This window comes from Emys orbicularis, chromosome 14 (assembly GCF_028017835.1).
Source record: "Emys orbicularis isolate rEmyOrb1 chromosome 14, rEmyOrb1.hap1, whole genome shotgun sequence".
Taxonomy (NCBI): domain Eukaryota; kingdom Metazoa; phylum Chordata; order Testudines; family Emydidae; genus Emys; species Emys orbicularis.
Window position 1 is genome coordinate 20,735,320 of NC_088696.1, and position 16,269 is coordinate 20,751,588.

General features: G+C 43.2%; 1 protein-coding gene across 1 annotated transcript in view; it reads left to right on the top strand.

Moving 5' to 3' along the window:
- Window positions 1-16,269, top strand: part of CEP89 (centrosomal protein 89) — a 119,631-nt gene that overhangs the window by 62,959 nt on the left and 40,403 nt on the right. The window contains exon 17 of the mRNA XM_065416474.1: window positions 8,761-8,850. Coding sequence (XP_065272546.1) covers window positions 8,761-8,850 — 90 coding nt within the window. The remainder of the gene's footprint in view (window positions 1-8,760; window positions 8,851-16,269) is intronic.

The window sequence follows — 16,269 nt, forward strand, 5'->3', positions numbered from 1 at the left end:
CATACAGCATAATTTCTTGTGAAAATAGACAGTTATGCATTTCACTATCCATTTGCTTTTTAAAGTAGCACAAATTTGTGCTGATTTGTATGTGCTCAGTTTAGAAAAATCAAGACATTGCTGTTCATCCAAACCTCCTCTCTTCCCCCTCAATTGGATTTAGTGCGTTTTAACTCTGAGGCAGTGTTAAAGAAACTATATTTTTGAAAGAACCATCCGTGAAATGAATAAAAGCTAATATGGCACTGTAGATGACCTGTGGCCTGTGTAGTCCAGCTATGGGCAAGACCCTGAAAACACTGAAAACTTGATGAGTATTAGGACTCTAATGGTCATGGAGAACTCCTGATGGTTTTGATTCCGAAAGTAAAGAACATAACATCAACCCAATAAAGAAAACTAAAATGACAGTCATCCTAGCCGATTTACTCAGTACAACTACTCTTCTATCCAAACCTAACTCCTTGTTACATAGATTTCCTAATTCCTGGAAGAGATGATCAGAGATTAAAAGTAGTTGGCTCAAATTTAACCCAGGAAAAACAGGTGGTTAGTAGAAAGGGAAAAACACTATGGAACTTGTCAATATTCTTACTTCACTGATGACTGACGGCAGCACCCCACAGATTATCTGGTGACAAGTCTCAGTGTCATGCTGGGCTTGTTTCTACTCCTGGATATAGAGATTGCCACAATGATAGGGAAATTAACCTGTAACCAGAGGTCTTAGAGATTGACTCTGTCCATTCACAGGATGTGTTGGCAGTGCAGCTCACATTGTTGGTGCATTCCAGGAGTGGGAATGTGCAGTTCAAACAAGAACACTTCCTTTCATTTTCAGTTTGGCCATGAAACTCTGCCCCCTCCATTTAGAAAGGGCCTAGCCACTTCTGAGCTAGATTACTGCAGCAATAAAACTGATACAACCTCTGTCATTGCACAAACTAGTTGTGATTTGCAGCAGTGCACCTGATATGCAACAAAGACTAGTGTGAATACATCTAGGGTGACCAGATGTCCCGATTTTATAGGGACAGTCCCGATATTTGGGGCTTTTTCTTATATAGGCTCCTATTATCCTCCCACCCTCTGTCACGATTTTTCACACTTCAGTCTGGTTACCCTAAATACGTCATTCCTTTTGTTTTTTTAACTCCATTTACTTTACAACAGAATTAAGTTCTGATTGTACTCTAAAATGTTCTTTATGAATTGGGACCAAGATATTCTTTGAGTACTTGCTCATGTCCATTCCATGCGAGGTGTTTGCGTGCCGCATCCACTGTTGCTGGAGATTTTTCCCTTAGTGGTATCCGTTGGGCTGGCTCTAGTGCCCTCTGGAGTCGTGCGCATATGTGCCGATGTAAGGGGTGCCACTGGCCCTGTATCCTCTCAGTTCCTTCTTTACCGCCCATGACGGTTGCTGGAATGATCCTTTTTGCTGTGGCAAGGCTTCTTTAACAGTGGTTGGACTCTTCTCTATTCATAGTTAGTGTAGTTAGTGTGTATAGTTCTTATTGTTAACGAATATAGTAGTGTGAATAGTTAGCCCCTCTCATCGAGGGACTCTTTGCCCCAGGGTTCTCAGGGCTTCTTGCGGCAAACATATGCCAGTGAGTGACCCACACACCAGCTGCTTAAAGTGTGGGAAACCCAAGTAAAGGACATGTGCCAGATCTGCAGGGACTTCAGACCTTGCACTAAAAAAAAAAAAAAAAAAAGGACCGGGACATTTGGCTGAAGGCTTTCCTCATAGAGGCTGACAGGCCTCCCCGACTTGTCTCGGAGCAGAGCTGCTCCGAATTGGTACCAAGCACTTTGACATCTATGTGAAGCGCTTCCTTGGCGCCATGTTCTTTCTGGCACCGTTCTCCATCTCTGGTGCCAAGGAAGCACAAGAAGCAGCGCACCAGAAGAGGGACAAGCGGGGAGAGGCCAGTGTGCCGGGCCATTCTTCCTCCCCTGAGCCAGAGATGGCACCGTCAACTCTGCCTAGAGCGTTGAGTCCAGTGTGAGATCCTCTGCTGACCCTGGAAGCTGCTGCTGCGCCAGCAGTCCAACGGTCCCCTTGGCCCTGGAGGCTTTCCAAGTGGTGAATAACCTCTTCTCTCTTCCAATCCCATTGAGTCCAAGGGGCACTCACCAGCCCAGGCAACTGGAAGCATCGGGCTCCTTCCCAGGCACTGCTGGCTCCCTCTAGGGTAAGCCTACCATGATCCCGGCAACACGGTCATGGACTCTTTGGCGGCCCCCAGAATCCCGGCATCATGTGGAGGCAGAAGTGGGTACGGATCCAGCATGGTCCCTGCGAGAAGACTCCTCTTCAGAGTCCGAAGGAGAATCTTTTGCTCCACCCAGGGCATATCACCAGTACCCAACCTACGTGCCACCGGACTTTGGTGCCGGTACCTGGCCAGCAGGTCTCTGGCTGATGCAGTGGCTGTACCGCAACCCTGGGGGTTTCCCGCAGTGTGGGACCCCTCCTCCCACTGCTCTTATTCGTAAAGCTCTGCAAATCTGCAGATATCAGCTTGATGTCCGTGGATCATTTTTGCGGATCAGATGCAGATACAAATTTTGTATCTGTGCATAGCTCTATACGGTAGCTTTGGAGAAACAGACTATCACTCCTTCCTATTCGGCACCGGATCCTGACTCTGATCCCAGTGCCAACATCCAGGAGATGACTCCGGTGGTCAGGGTTGAAGCAGAAGAAGAGGAAGGAGCCCCTCCTGTGATGCAAGCCTCCTTCTCCTCTGACAAAGCTGTCGCAGGGCCCAGTAGCCTGCTTCTGCAAGATGATTTCAGGTTCCATCAGGACCTTTTCAAACAGGTCATGGCAAGCCTGGGTCTAGAGATCGAAGAGCTCAAAGAGTCAGCACACAGTTTCATTGACATCCTGGATGTCAGCACCCTCCAACATGGCCTTGCCCATCAATGAGGTGATAATGGGAGCAGTCAAAGCCCGTGGAAAACTCCTTCTCTGCCCTACACCTCAAAGAGGGAAGAGAAAGTACTATGTACTGGCAAGCGGGTTTGAATACCTGTACTTGCAACACCCCATCCCCAGGGTCCCTGGTGGTCACTACAGCGAATGAATGGGATAGGCAGAGCCAGTCGAGTGCTACTCTGAAACAAAGACGCAAAGAGACTAGATCTTTCGGAGGGAAAGTTTATTCAATGGGTAGCCTTCAGCTATGTATCTCCAACCAACAGGCGTTGCTGGGGAGATACGATTATAATCTTTGGGACTCAGTGTGTAAATTTAAAGACTCACTGCCACATGAGTCAAGGCCGGAGTTCATTGCCCTCCTGGAAGAGGGTAAGAATGTAGCCAGGATCTTCAATCAGGCGGCTCTGGATGCAGCCAACTGGGCAGCCAGGACAATGGCCTCAGCCATCACCATGAGGTGGTTCTTGGCTCCAGTCCTCCGGACTCCCAGAAGAGGTCCAACAATCTGTCCAGAACCTCCCCTTTGAAGGCTGCTCTTTTTTTGGGACAGACAGACAGACATGAGGCTGCACGTCCTGAAGGACTCGAGGGCCACCCTGCACTCCTTAGGCCTTTATACCCGTCAGCTTCCAGGAAGCACTTCAGGCCCTAACAGCCTCCTTGGCTCTCTGCACCTCCAAGACAGGAGCCCTACAAGAGAAACGGGAGAGGTTACAAATGGTGCCAACTTCTCCCGTCCACATCAGCCTCCCAGTCAGGGTCTCAGATACTTGGGTGGGCCCATGCAAGCCTTTTGAAGGTGTGGCCGAAGTCACAGTACCAGTCACATCTCAAATCCGTCTACCCTTTTATTTTCAGACTGTCTGTTGCTCTTCAGCCCTGCATGATAGTTCATAATGTCAGATCGTTGGGTCCTGCACACAGTGACAGCCAGTTATACTCTGCAGTTTCTTTGCACTTCCCCATCCCTCTTCTCCTTGTCCAGAGGTGCAATCCCTTCTACGTGTGGAGGAAGTTCCTCAAGACTTGAGGGAAGGGATTCTACTCCCAGTATTTCCTAATCCTGAAGGCCAAAAGGGGGCTTCCGGCCCATCTTGGACCTAAGTCGCCTCAACAGATCTCAAGAAACTGAGGTTCCGCATGATCTCCCTGACCTCCATTATTCTCTCTCTGGATCCAGTAGACTGGTACTCTATCCTCGACTTAAAGGATGCTTATTTTCACATCTCTATCTTCCATGGCCACAGAAGATTTCTCAAGTTTGTAGTGGGTCAACGCCATTACCAATTCACCGTTTTACCCTTTGGCCTACCAGCAGCCCCCGGGCCTTCACGAACTGTATGGCGGTCATAGCAGCCTACCTCAGGCGACGGGGTGAGTCTACCCGTACCTCAACTGGCTGATCAAAGGCCGCTCAAAGGCCCAAGTATAGAACAGAATCAGCACAGTCCAAGCTACCTTCAGAGTGCTGGGCCTGCTGATAAATGAGCAAAAGTCAACTCTGGTCGTGGTTCAAAGAATAGAATTTATCAGGGTACTTCTTGACTTGACCCAAGCCAGGGCCTTTCTGACGGATGCCTGATTCTGGATCAGGTCAAATCTGATATCCAAGATCACGGTCCACCCAATCACAACTGCTCAGGTCTGTTTCAAGCTATTGGGACATATGGTGGTATGTACTTAACATGGTACAGTATACAAGTCTGTGCCTCAGGCCCCTCCAGATGTGGCTAGCGTCAGTTTACTCCCCAAGCAGACACCACTTAAACTCAGTACTCATGGTCCAGCCTCCGGTCCTTGCTTCTCTGGACTGGTGGAAAGACCCAAAATCGGTAATGAAGGGGGTATCCTTTATTGCCCCATAACTGTTAGTAGCCTTAGGCTCAGACACATCAGACCTAGGGTGGGGAGCCCCACCTCAACACCTCAAGACTCAGGGTCTCTGGTCCCAAGAACTCCTCCCCCTGCACATCAAAATCAGGGAACTCGGTTAGCTTGCCAAGTGTTTCTTCCCCAGATCTCAGGCGAAGTGGTGCAGGTCCTGACAGACAACACTGCAACCATGTTGCTTGCTCCTCTCCCCCCTTCCCCTCGCTGGCGTATTCTTTGCTCAGCAAATAAGCACGCAGGGGTGTATCTGGTAGAGCCAATAGCAGGGCTGGGAGCTTCTGTAGCACTTTTTCATTCCTGAAACAAACATGCTTAGGAAGCGGTGGGAGGAAGGAAGCTCTCAAACTTTGTGCTTAGGGTGGAAGATGCTGCAGATTTCATCATGATCTGCCCCTCACCTTCACATGTCGACATGTAAAAAAAGGCCTTTTGCTTGTAAGGCAAGCCCTTTGTGACACCAGTAGATAGGAGGCTGCTCAGGAGAGTGATGCTGCCCCAGGCATATTCAGGGGATAATTATCCTCACAGACAGCCCAGCTTTGGAAGTTTCAGGCTGCAAGAGCAGCACTTCAGAATAGACCACCTGTAATCTTTTCCTGCTGCGAAGAAACAAGCGTGTGTTATCACCACCACAAATATTGTTTAAATTACACTGATGTGGACGGGAGAAGTTGGCACCATTTGTAATCTCTCCCGTTTCTCTTGTAGGGCTCCTACAAATTAGAGAGTTGGAAAAAAATTGTCATTGTAACAAATGGGATTTCACAGTGCCAAATCGGAGCTACAGAAAAGCAAATGTAGTTTGGAGGTTGTGTTCATGGTTTTGCAGATTTCCTTCAGCGGTTATGAGTGTGTGTAGTGGTCCAAAGAGTTACATTTCCACTAGCTTGTCCCATTCCCACAGATAGAAAGGAAGAGATTAATGTGCAGAGGGATCTAAGGGAAAACAGGTTCCCCCGCCCCAACATTTGCCCGATGGCCCCAATCCTGCAAGTACACACACAGAGTTAGCTTTATTGTTTGCAGGATCAGGCCAGTATTCTGATAAACAAATATCACATTGCAGTATAAAAGGGTAGTAACAAATTATTTAAAACAGTTTTGTCTGGGTAATAGTGGTAAGCTATAATCCAGTGTTAGCAGCTGTCAAAAATCATTCCTTTATTTTATTTTATGATACAGGTGCCACATACTAAGTCAAAATGTCATTCAGTGACTGAGCACAAAGCTCATTTTTGTGATGCTGGTGAGTTTTGATTTTCTGTGAAGGGAGTTGTTTCTCTGGAATAGACAGGAGTGATGTGTATACTTCACATGTAGTCAAGCATCACTAATTCTAACCCAGTTATTTCTCTTTTGAATACTGTCAGTGGATTTAAAAGTTTATCTTCTTAAGGGGTTTAAGATCTTTTCATGTTTGCAGTCTATTCAATTTTTTTGTTTTCTTTTAAATCTGTGAGTGAACTTAGTGTTTACAAAAGTGATGGATTCATAACAGTGAACTGAGCCAAGCATATAGTACGAAGGCAATGCATAAGCTTCCCCATGCATCTCTGTACTTCAAACCTGACCTCCTGCTATTTCAAGGGCTCTTTTCAGTTCAAGCAGTTCAAAATGCCAATAAGGAGTCTCAAATATTTTCCAACCAACACTGACCATTTAGAGCAGTGGTTCTCAAACTTTTTTTTAGTGGTGACCCCTTTTACATAGCAAGCCTCTGAGTGCGACCCCCCCCCCCCATATAAATTAAAAAAAACGTTTTTATATATTTGACACCATTATGAATGCTTGAGGCAAAGCGGGGTTTGGGGTGGAGGCTGACAGCTCGCGAGCCCCCATATAATAGCCTCATGACCTCTTGAGGGGTCCTGACCCCCAGTTTGAGAACCTCTGATTTAGAGGGCTGTACTGGCTGATTTTAACTCGCCAAGGTAGCAGAAGTTATGTACCCTTTATGCAACTGGACAGCCCTCTCGGGGGGGACTGGGCCCCAGATCCGTACTAGCAGAAGCTGGCCCAGATCCTGCATGAATCAAGCCCAATCACTACAAATATAGAATTAGTAGAGTGCTAGGGAGTTGTTTTTCTGCATCTCCTGCTTTTCTCATATATTAATTTATTTCAGTAGTTTTGCATAAATATTAAGTCTGAAATATTATAGGAGGCCTTTACATTACATACGACTACAAACTCAGTTCACTGACATTTAGACTCCCCTCAGATGAAATAGGAGCATGAAAGCAAGTAATCCTTTTGAAGTCAATGAACTGAGTGCACAGGATTTTTTTTATTCACAGAGCAATAATGAACTACTGCCATAGTTAGTTATTTTCACTGAATTCTGGGGCATGGTTGGTGACACAATAGTTAAAAATGTGTCAACATTTTCATTAGAAATCTGTATTTTTCAGAGGGTGTAAAAACTGAGGTAAAAACTTCCTCTATATAGGTCTCAGCCTAAAACCATTTTATAAAAAGTGATTTTAGTAGAGCAGTGCCAGTTTACATGAGCTGATGATCTTGCCCAGTATCTTTTTAAAAATAGGTTCCTCTTTGCATGGCCTGTGCACATTTCCACTCTTGTGCTCACCCTGAGGATGTGAAAGGTTGGAAGGAACCTAAGAGTGTGAATGTGCAGAGGTCATCTCATAGAACTCTGGTCACAGGTGAGTAACCATCTACTGAATAAAACACATTTTCCTACCATTTTTATTGTGTGTACTATATATGAATATTATGATAGCAGTATAGTCTATTTAGTGTGACTAGCTCTGAAGAGGTATTCTGAAGGAAGGGTAGTGATTCCATAGTCAAGGTTCTAACTGTTTTTTTCCAATTATATCAGACTGATTTTGCCCTCAGCCTCCATCAAAAAATATCCTTTGTACCTGGAATCCCATATATCTGATCTCTAGCCAGAGGAGAATTTGGGGAGGGTGTAAGGAGGTGAATTTTGAGGTTAATTAGTCATGACACTTCTGAGAAACAGCACTTTGAAAAATAAGATACATTTCACTTATTGATTTGTTTGTAGAAATCTTTTTAAAAGGTGGTGTAGAAACTTGACATATATTATTGTCAATAGTTGTGGATGAAACTTATTAATTCTTATTTCTCAAGACTCAGAAAAGGCATAAGGATTGACACAAAGACATACAATCACTGCCTAGAAAACTGTCCAATCCTGATTTAACATGACACTGCACAAGTGCAGGTCAGAAACAGACCAGTGTGGAGGAAGAGGGAAGGGAAGGATAGGGTGACAATAATGAGGCACGTATGTGTTTTGATAGTTTGGTTCTTTCCCCGTTTAATTACTATTGATTGATTACCTTTCTTTTTTGCTTTTAGTAGTCTTGATAGAAATAAGTCTGTAGGAGAGATTTGAATGTGGCACGGAAAGTGGCTTGGTGAATAAGTTTCAATAGGGCATTAAAAGCATAGCAAATAAGATGGATGATAGCATGGAAATGCTTGTGGAGCATGCAACAAAGGGAAATAATATTTACAGATACCTCCCATAGAAGAAAGTAATGAGAAATTACTAATATTTGCGATGTGCTTTGACAGCCTCAGTGTAAGGTAATACAAGGAAAGAATATATTCAAACAAGTCCCTTTTGGGTAATTCTCTCTCTTTGTAGAACATTACCCATTTTATCAGCATCTTAGGTCTACCACTCCTCTCTCCAAAAACTGCAACTGTAGGCTTTGAGAGACATGCTCCCTTTTAGAAATGCCAGCAAGACATTTTCAAGTTAGGTATATGATACACTTGTATAATAAGAGCCATTCATACAAAAAAAAAATGGTGTCGTGATGGCAAAACAGCACTTTAAAACAATATTGTGCTCTTTTTCCTTTTCTTACATATATCAGAATACAAAACCTACATTCATCTACCTATTATGTTTGCAGGCCAAATGCTTGGAAAGTGAGAAGCATGGAGTTCTGAACAAAATAATAGAAGGGAATGTACGCTTAGGAAGATTAGAAGAGAAGGTTCGGGTAAGTAGGCTTTGTAAATCACATATTAATTACCATTCCATATCTATTACAAGTTGCTTTTGTTTTTAAAAAAATCAGTACTTAATCCATATGGCAGTATATTTTTGTAAGAACATTTTATGGATATTTTTTAGAATGGATTTTAGAAGATAAATGGGATTTTTAGCATATTTTACACAATAAAAATAATAAAAAGTCCTTTTCTGTTGTATACATACACTGCTTTCTATATACGAACATAGTGTTCTAATGATTTGTATGAGCTATTGCAGGTTGTAGAATGGTAGAAGCATAGAAATTTTATTTATATTTTTTATTTTTATAGGATATATCCCAACCTTTTTCTTTGTACCTTTTAAAAAGTCTGTAATAAGGGGGAAAATTGAAAAATATTCTCAATATAGAGTTTATTAAAATTAGAATTACAAGTATTGAGCTGCATATACAACTACTGTCAAGGTGCATTCAGATGACTATAGGGTTGTACCTCAATTTCAGGGAATTTGGACATTTCCAAAGATTTAACCCAATTCCAAAATATAGTTACACTCTTATCTACTACACTGCTCCATTTGTAGAGTAATTAAGTCAGAAATCTAAGTAACTGGGTGCTCCATCTTGGTTGTATTTGTAGTGAAGTATTTGTATGTTGTCTAAAGTATACAAATAATCAGCTATAAAAGTATACAGTCACTCTCTTTACCATGTATATCTTATTAGTTTTTGCATTTCATTGCAATTTAATGGCAAACTTGAGTGAATTATATTTTAATTCTTTAGTACATTCACAGTTTTAACCTGTCTGATGCTACAGAAATTCTGTTTAAATATTTATACAACCTAATGTTTTTTCTATAGCACATACAGTTTCTTAACAAGTTTCTTCTTATATGTACAGTGAGATGTGATAGGATGGGATCAAGAATCTGCATTGTCAAATTAGTTTTTTTGGCAAATGAATCAGTGGTAAAAACCAGAACCCAAAGACCCCATATTTATCTTAGGCACACATCCTGTTACTTATTGGGTTCTTCATTGGTAATTATTGTTTTTCTTAAATAATTGAAAACATCTGTTGAGCTTTTAAGTCTTTTCCAATCTATTTTAAAATGAAGTCCACACAACCCTTCCTGCAGTTTGACTTTGTTAACAAAGAAATTAGCAATAACAGAGCAGAGTTCAGCTTAACCTGCTCCCTAACCATGGCTGCTCCTAGGGTCTCTACTTCAGGCTATTGAGCCCATGTGCTAGACCCTTACTGTGCTAGTTGCCTCTACTGTGAGGGAGTCTGGGTCTTAGCTCTCTAATGCCACCAACCTGTCAGCCCCTCAAGCACTCTCCTCCAGGCTATGCCAGCCTTGTCTTTATCTTGCAGGTTAACAATAGGTGCAGCCCAGTCCCTGAGTCCCCTTGAAGCATTCCACTGTGACATCCAGCCCCTGACATTGGCTACTCACAGAACTCCCAGATCCTCTGCTCCCAAATGGACAGTGTATCCTTATTTAGTAGTGGCTCTCACACTTTCCAGACTACTGTACCCCTTTCAGGTATCTGATATGTCTTGCGTACCTGTGACGGGGTGCGACTCACCACACCAACGCCTCCTGCTGGTCATCTTGCAGATCAGCTCCACAGATCGGTATGCCGACTCTCAGTGGTGTCTCGCCCACCATCATTTCTAGTCCTGGACCCATGTTGCTCCAAGGACTGCGGCGTCCTCTTCAGGACACAGCCCTCTGACTGTGCCACACTTTGTGCTTCCCCTTTCCGGGGGAATGTACTGCAGTCCGACGGTACAGCACTTCCTCGGTGGCAAGCGGGAGTGAGGGGGAACCTGGGCCCGGCCACTACTCCAGGTTCCAGCCCAGGGACCCTGTAAATGGCAGCCATGCACTGCGTTGCCTCCAACCTCTCAGTCTACTTCACTGGGCCATTTCCCCGCAGCCCCAGCACCTTCTCCACCCTTATCTCAGGGCCTCAGCATGCCATCTTAGCAGTCAGCCAGGAGCTCGCTCTCACTCCCCTGATCCTGCCCAGCACTGCTGTCTCCAAGGTGCTAGCTTTCCTCCTCCTGCAAGGCAGTCAGTTCTCCCTCCTCTAGCGCCAGGGAGCAACTGAACTTGCTCTGCCCTGCAGCTCTTCTTATATGGGCCTGCCTGGCCATGATTGGCTGCTCCTCACAGCTCCTTTCCTATTGGCTGCTTTTTGCGCAGCCACCGTAGGGCTCTATTAACCCCTTACAGGCCAGTATGGGGCAGGTGCCCCATTACAGTACCCGCAAGTTACATCTCACTTAAAAACTACTTGCTTACAAAATCAGACACAAAAATACAAAAACGTGTCACAGCACACTATTACTGAAAAATTGATTATTCTCATTTTTACTATCTAATTATAAAATACATCAACTGGAATATAAATAATGTACTTACATTTCTGCGTATAGTATATACAGAAGTCTAAACAAGTCATTGTCTTGTCATGACATTTTAGTTTGTACTGACTTCGCTAGTGCTTTTTATGTAGCCTGTTGTAAAACTTAGCAACTTATCTAGATGAGTTGATGTACCCCCTGGACCTTTGCGTAACTCCAGGGGTATACATATCGCTGATTGAGAACCACTGCCTTAAATCACCACTTCTGGATAATTCACAGCACTTGAGAGCATTTATAATAAAACAAAAGAAGGTTTATTTAAGAGAGACTAGAGATTCCACTGAAAACAAGGGAGAGTGATGGAAACAAATAGTTACAGTTTTGCAAAGGCACCTCCTTTGCCTTGCTGGGGATGGCATTCCTCCCTCTGGCAGTGGGGGAGCTTGGAGTAAATTAGACCCACTCTGGAGAGTTTTTATTCCTCACTTGGGTTTTTATTCTTCCATATTTACAAGGTGGGCCTCAGGGTAGGCCCAAGGAGTACTTTTCAGCCAAACAAAAAGAAAAGTTCATAACACAAAAAAGAGAATACCTTTCCCTCCCCGCTTTCTGGGGTGTTGCCTTGTTACGAGGGCACTGTGTGCCAGTCCTTCTCCAAACAGTCCATTAGGGTGGTTGCTTCCCATATATGGAGGAGAGCAGCCTTCCACTCAGGAGAAGCCTTTTGTCCTGATGCACCTTGTCTCCCATCTCTCCTCCCTCTCTCGCACCAGAAAAGGGGTTTTTAACGGTCACAGGCAGCCCTTATTTGGACTTAGGTGTCCCTAGTTTACCTGAGGTAACATTTCAGCTCATGGGGAAAAGGAACTTTACCATTCTAGGGATGGTATACCTGCCTTCCACAACTCTCTTACAGCTGTCTGGTTTGACTTTGTCACACAATGCAAAACAAAATCATAACACACACACTAGGCCTGACACTTAGTAGTAGTTACCTTTCCTATCTAATAAAGTAGGTTCTTGCCTGGCCCCAAAAGTTCAGTGTGTTGCAGAGCTGGCTGGATCCAATCTGTCATGAAATACCACGTCTCCTCAGTGAATGGATGCAGGGTGTCTTTCTCCACCCTGAATCATACTTTGTTCATAGACCATGAATGGGCCATCACCAAGACAAATGATTGCCTGGTGACTAACTTTTACTCAGACCATAAGGCATAATTTTCAATATAGTTACATTATTCCTTAAATATTACCTGCATACACATCTCACAGTGATTATGACTTGATAAGTTACAAGCTTTCAGTAGAGACCTCATATACTACCCTTTATTAGGTGTAGTAAGTTTGTCAGGTCTGAGTCAGGAGTTGCTTGTAAAGAACCATGAACGCTTTGTCAGCTGGTACCAGTGGGCCTCTGTGTCACAGAGTGTCTTTTCAGATCAACCCAGGGCCGGCCTTAGGGGTGGGCGGGATTGGCCAGTGCATGCAGGGAGTGCCTCCGGAGCAGAGGTGCCCCTCCTCCCCTGCAGCCCCTCCCTTCACCTTGGAACTGCCCCTGGCCAAGCAGCTCGGGACCAGGAGCCTCCTGTCTGCTGTGCAGAGCGGGGTAGGGTCGGGCTAATGTCAGGGTGTCCCCCCATTCGTGTACCCAGTTTTCACTGAGCTGGCATGGGAGACAGGGAGCCTGTCTGTGCTGCTGCCTCTACCATTCTTCTAGTGAAAATATAAATAAATACGTAAGTGCTGTCAAATCTGAAAGCAAGTTCATCCATATTTTTCTTTTATTATTTCAATCCATGCTGAACTTTACTGTTTAATAGTCTTTTCAGTCACAGTAGTCAATAACAGTTATACTATGCAATCTCATCTAAGTCACACTGATCGTCATGACTTTATTACACATGTACAAGTAATGGCAGAATATTGGGCCCGTTATATATCAAAGAAAATTTATGGAATTATACTGTATTCAGAATCTATCCCTGCCCCACCTCGATGTGCAGTACTCTGCAGGGTCTGAGGCAAGGGCAATGGTTCCTCAAAGGAAGATCACTTCCTCTTCAGAGCAGAAGGAATGAGATCCAGTCAAGATAGAGAACAGTCCTCCCTCTCGTAAACGTATGGCCATAAGGACAAATCTTTCCCCATCTTCCCCAGGTCCAGAGGTCCCCCTTGTGTCAAAACCATTTCACTGTATGGAGGAGAAAGAAGATTTAGGGAGGCTGTCCTGGGCCCAGGGGTACATATTCCCTGGGTAGCACATATGTTAGCTTTCTTCTTCTTCAAGTAGTGTCCTATGGGTGCTCCACTTTAGATGCGCTAGTAACCCCTGTGCCTTTGATTGGAGATTTCTCATAGCAGCGTCCATTCAGCCCACATGTTCATGTTAGTCTCGTGCCCCGTGACATTGTTGTATAGTGCTGCATGGGTGAACCACCCTCAGCTCCTTCTCAACTGCCTCAGCCTGAGACAGAGCTCTGGCAGTTGTCCTGTTGAGATTTCCTCAACTTTATCCTCTTTTCTTATTAATAGTTAGTCATAGTATTAGTTAATAAGTACACCTCTACCCCGATATAACACGACCCGATATAACATGAATTCGGATAGAACGTGGTAAAGCAGTGCTCTGGAGGGGCGGGGCTGTGCACTCCGGCGGATCAAAGCAAGTTCGATATAACGCGGTTTCACCTATGACGCGGTAAGATTTTTTGGCTCCCAAGGACAGCGTTATATCGGGGTAGAGGCGTAGGAATAGTATAGCTTCTTAATTTTTTTTCTTTCACTCATATTGTATTTAGCTAGATACTAGTTAGTTTTTAGTTCTTCTTTACTGCGAGGTTTTGCTTCAGATGTTGTCTGTCATGCTGGGAGGTGATCCCAGTCAGCGATGAGTCTGTCATGCCTCCTTCTCCATTCTTGACAGATATTTTAAGCACGTCTAGAATTTAGTCAAGAGAGTTGCGGACTCCTTGAGCCTCATCATAAGCTGCTCAATATCCTCCATTCACCCTCATCTGCCCGCATAGCTTTGCCTATCAACTAAGCCAGGAAGATCATCTGGCACGTTCCATCTTCTATTCTCCATACACGCAAGAGAGCAGATAAAAAGTATTATGTCCTGGCAAAGGACTCAGAATTTTTATTCTTCTTTGAGTGATTGCACATGTGCATTCTACTCTAAGTGCGCGCATCCCGAGCATGATCGCTGGAAATTTTTCCCTCAGTGATACCTGTTGGGGCGGCTTAAGCACCCTCTGCTGCCATTGCCATTAGCACCGGTATAGAGCGCCCAGCCAACCTTACGCCCCCTCAGTCTTCTATGAAGAATTATTTTAATAAAAGGGAGAGTCACCTTGAAATCTAATCATTTTCAAAAAGAGAATTAAAAGAAGTTGGTTACCATGCTTTCATCTGGATCCCCTTAAGTTTCTACAGATTTACTGCCACATTTTCCTATGTTTTCTCAGCACAGATGTTCTATAAAGACCCACACATTCAGCAGGGAAGCTGATTGGCTGTACAGGAATTCTGATTATACATTGAACAAATACAGATTCATTTTATTTTGAACTCTTTCAGGTTTATCATTTACCAATGCTAGGTTAAAAAATTAAGCAGTGCAGTTTTTAGGGGAGGTAATCACAATCAAAGCATCACTGTAGCAATCTTACACAACTCCACAGTTTTACCAATATAGTTATAAAATGCTTGAGCCATGCTTTTTCTCCCATTCATATGTATCTGAGCTTAGTAAATGCATCCCTTAAAAAGATGCCAGTTTGTAATCTTCTTAAATGTCAGAAAATTTGTATTTATTTAACTGCATTTTTGTCATGTTATGTGACACTACTATATGAACTGGAGAAAACATTTTCAGAAAAATTAGCCAATAATTTACGTGCAATACTCACTACCAACTTTCAGTGACAAAGTCTCTTATTTTCAGAAGATTGTCAAATCCAGAGCACAAGATAAACTTTAAGTACATTAGGACCCTGAATTATTAATGCAAATTTGAAAAAGCTGACTGGGGACTACAGCAATAAAGAAAGGAAAAGCATAAATAGGAACTAATAAAAAGTAAAAAAAAAAAAAAAAAAAAACCAAAACAAGTCTTTAACAAAGCTTTCTTAAACAAAAAAAACTTGCAAACAAAAATAAAAATGTTAATTAAGCATATGACGTAATCACTCAGAAGTAAGTTTATGGCAGCATATTCAGCAATCATGATTATGGTGTTATCTGAACTATGTTCGTTAGGTCTTTCTTACAAGCACTTGTAATTTGTTTACACCCTAATCATATATCAGCTAATCCGGCCTATTAGAGATTTTGACAGATAATTTAACCACAATATCCTATATACAGAAAAACAAGTCATTCAGTGTTCTCTAGAGAGTCTGATTCTTGTATTGATTTAAAACTGGAAAAAAATTAAAATAAAGCTTAATTTTTGATCCAAGCACAAGTATTATCAAAGTTGTTAAATATTTTTATAGTTGCGGTACCTTTTTAATCCTAACTAGTAGCACAGTTTCTCACATACAGCCATATTGTATTCTCTGCTTTTGCAAGTAGAGGTGACAAAGATTCAAAAGATCCCAGTATAAGGAGTATGGAAGGAGAAAAGGATGTTTCTTCTTTGAAGTTTGCTTGTGTGGATTTTCCACTGTAGGTTATAAACATGCTTTGAGTGTACAACCTTGGAATTTTTGAATAGCAGTGTCTGTTGAGACTACACAGACCCTACTTTATGTGGGATGGGAAAATGCTTAGGAGCTGGTCAGTGCTGTCCTTAGATCATTCATGGGATCACTGCAAAGCAAGGTGAGGTACTATATATTCCTTCTTTCCCAAGAACTGAGCCTCTTATGGTCACAAAACTATCAGCCCCTGCTGGATTAGATAGCAAGAGACCAGAACCTGAATAATCAAATCAAACAACCTGTGAGAAGGAGGTTTTTCAAGGCAGAGATTGTCTCCTACTATGCATTTATACAGTGTGTAGCACAATGGGGGATCCAGGCCTGTATTGGGCTTTT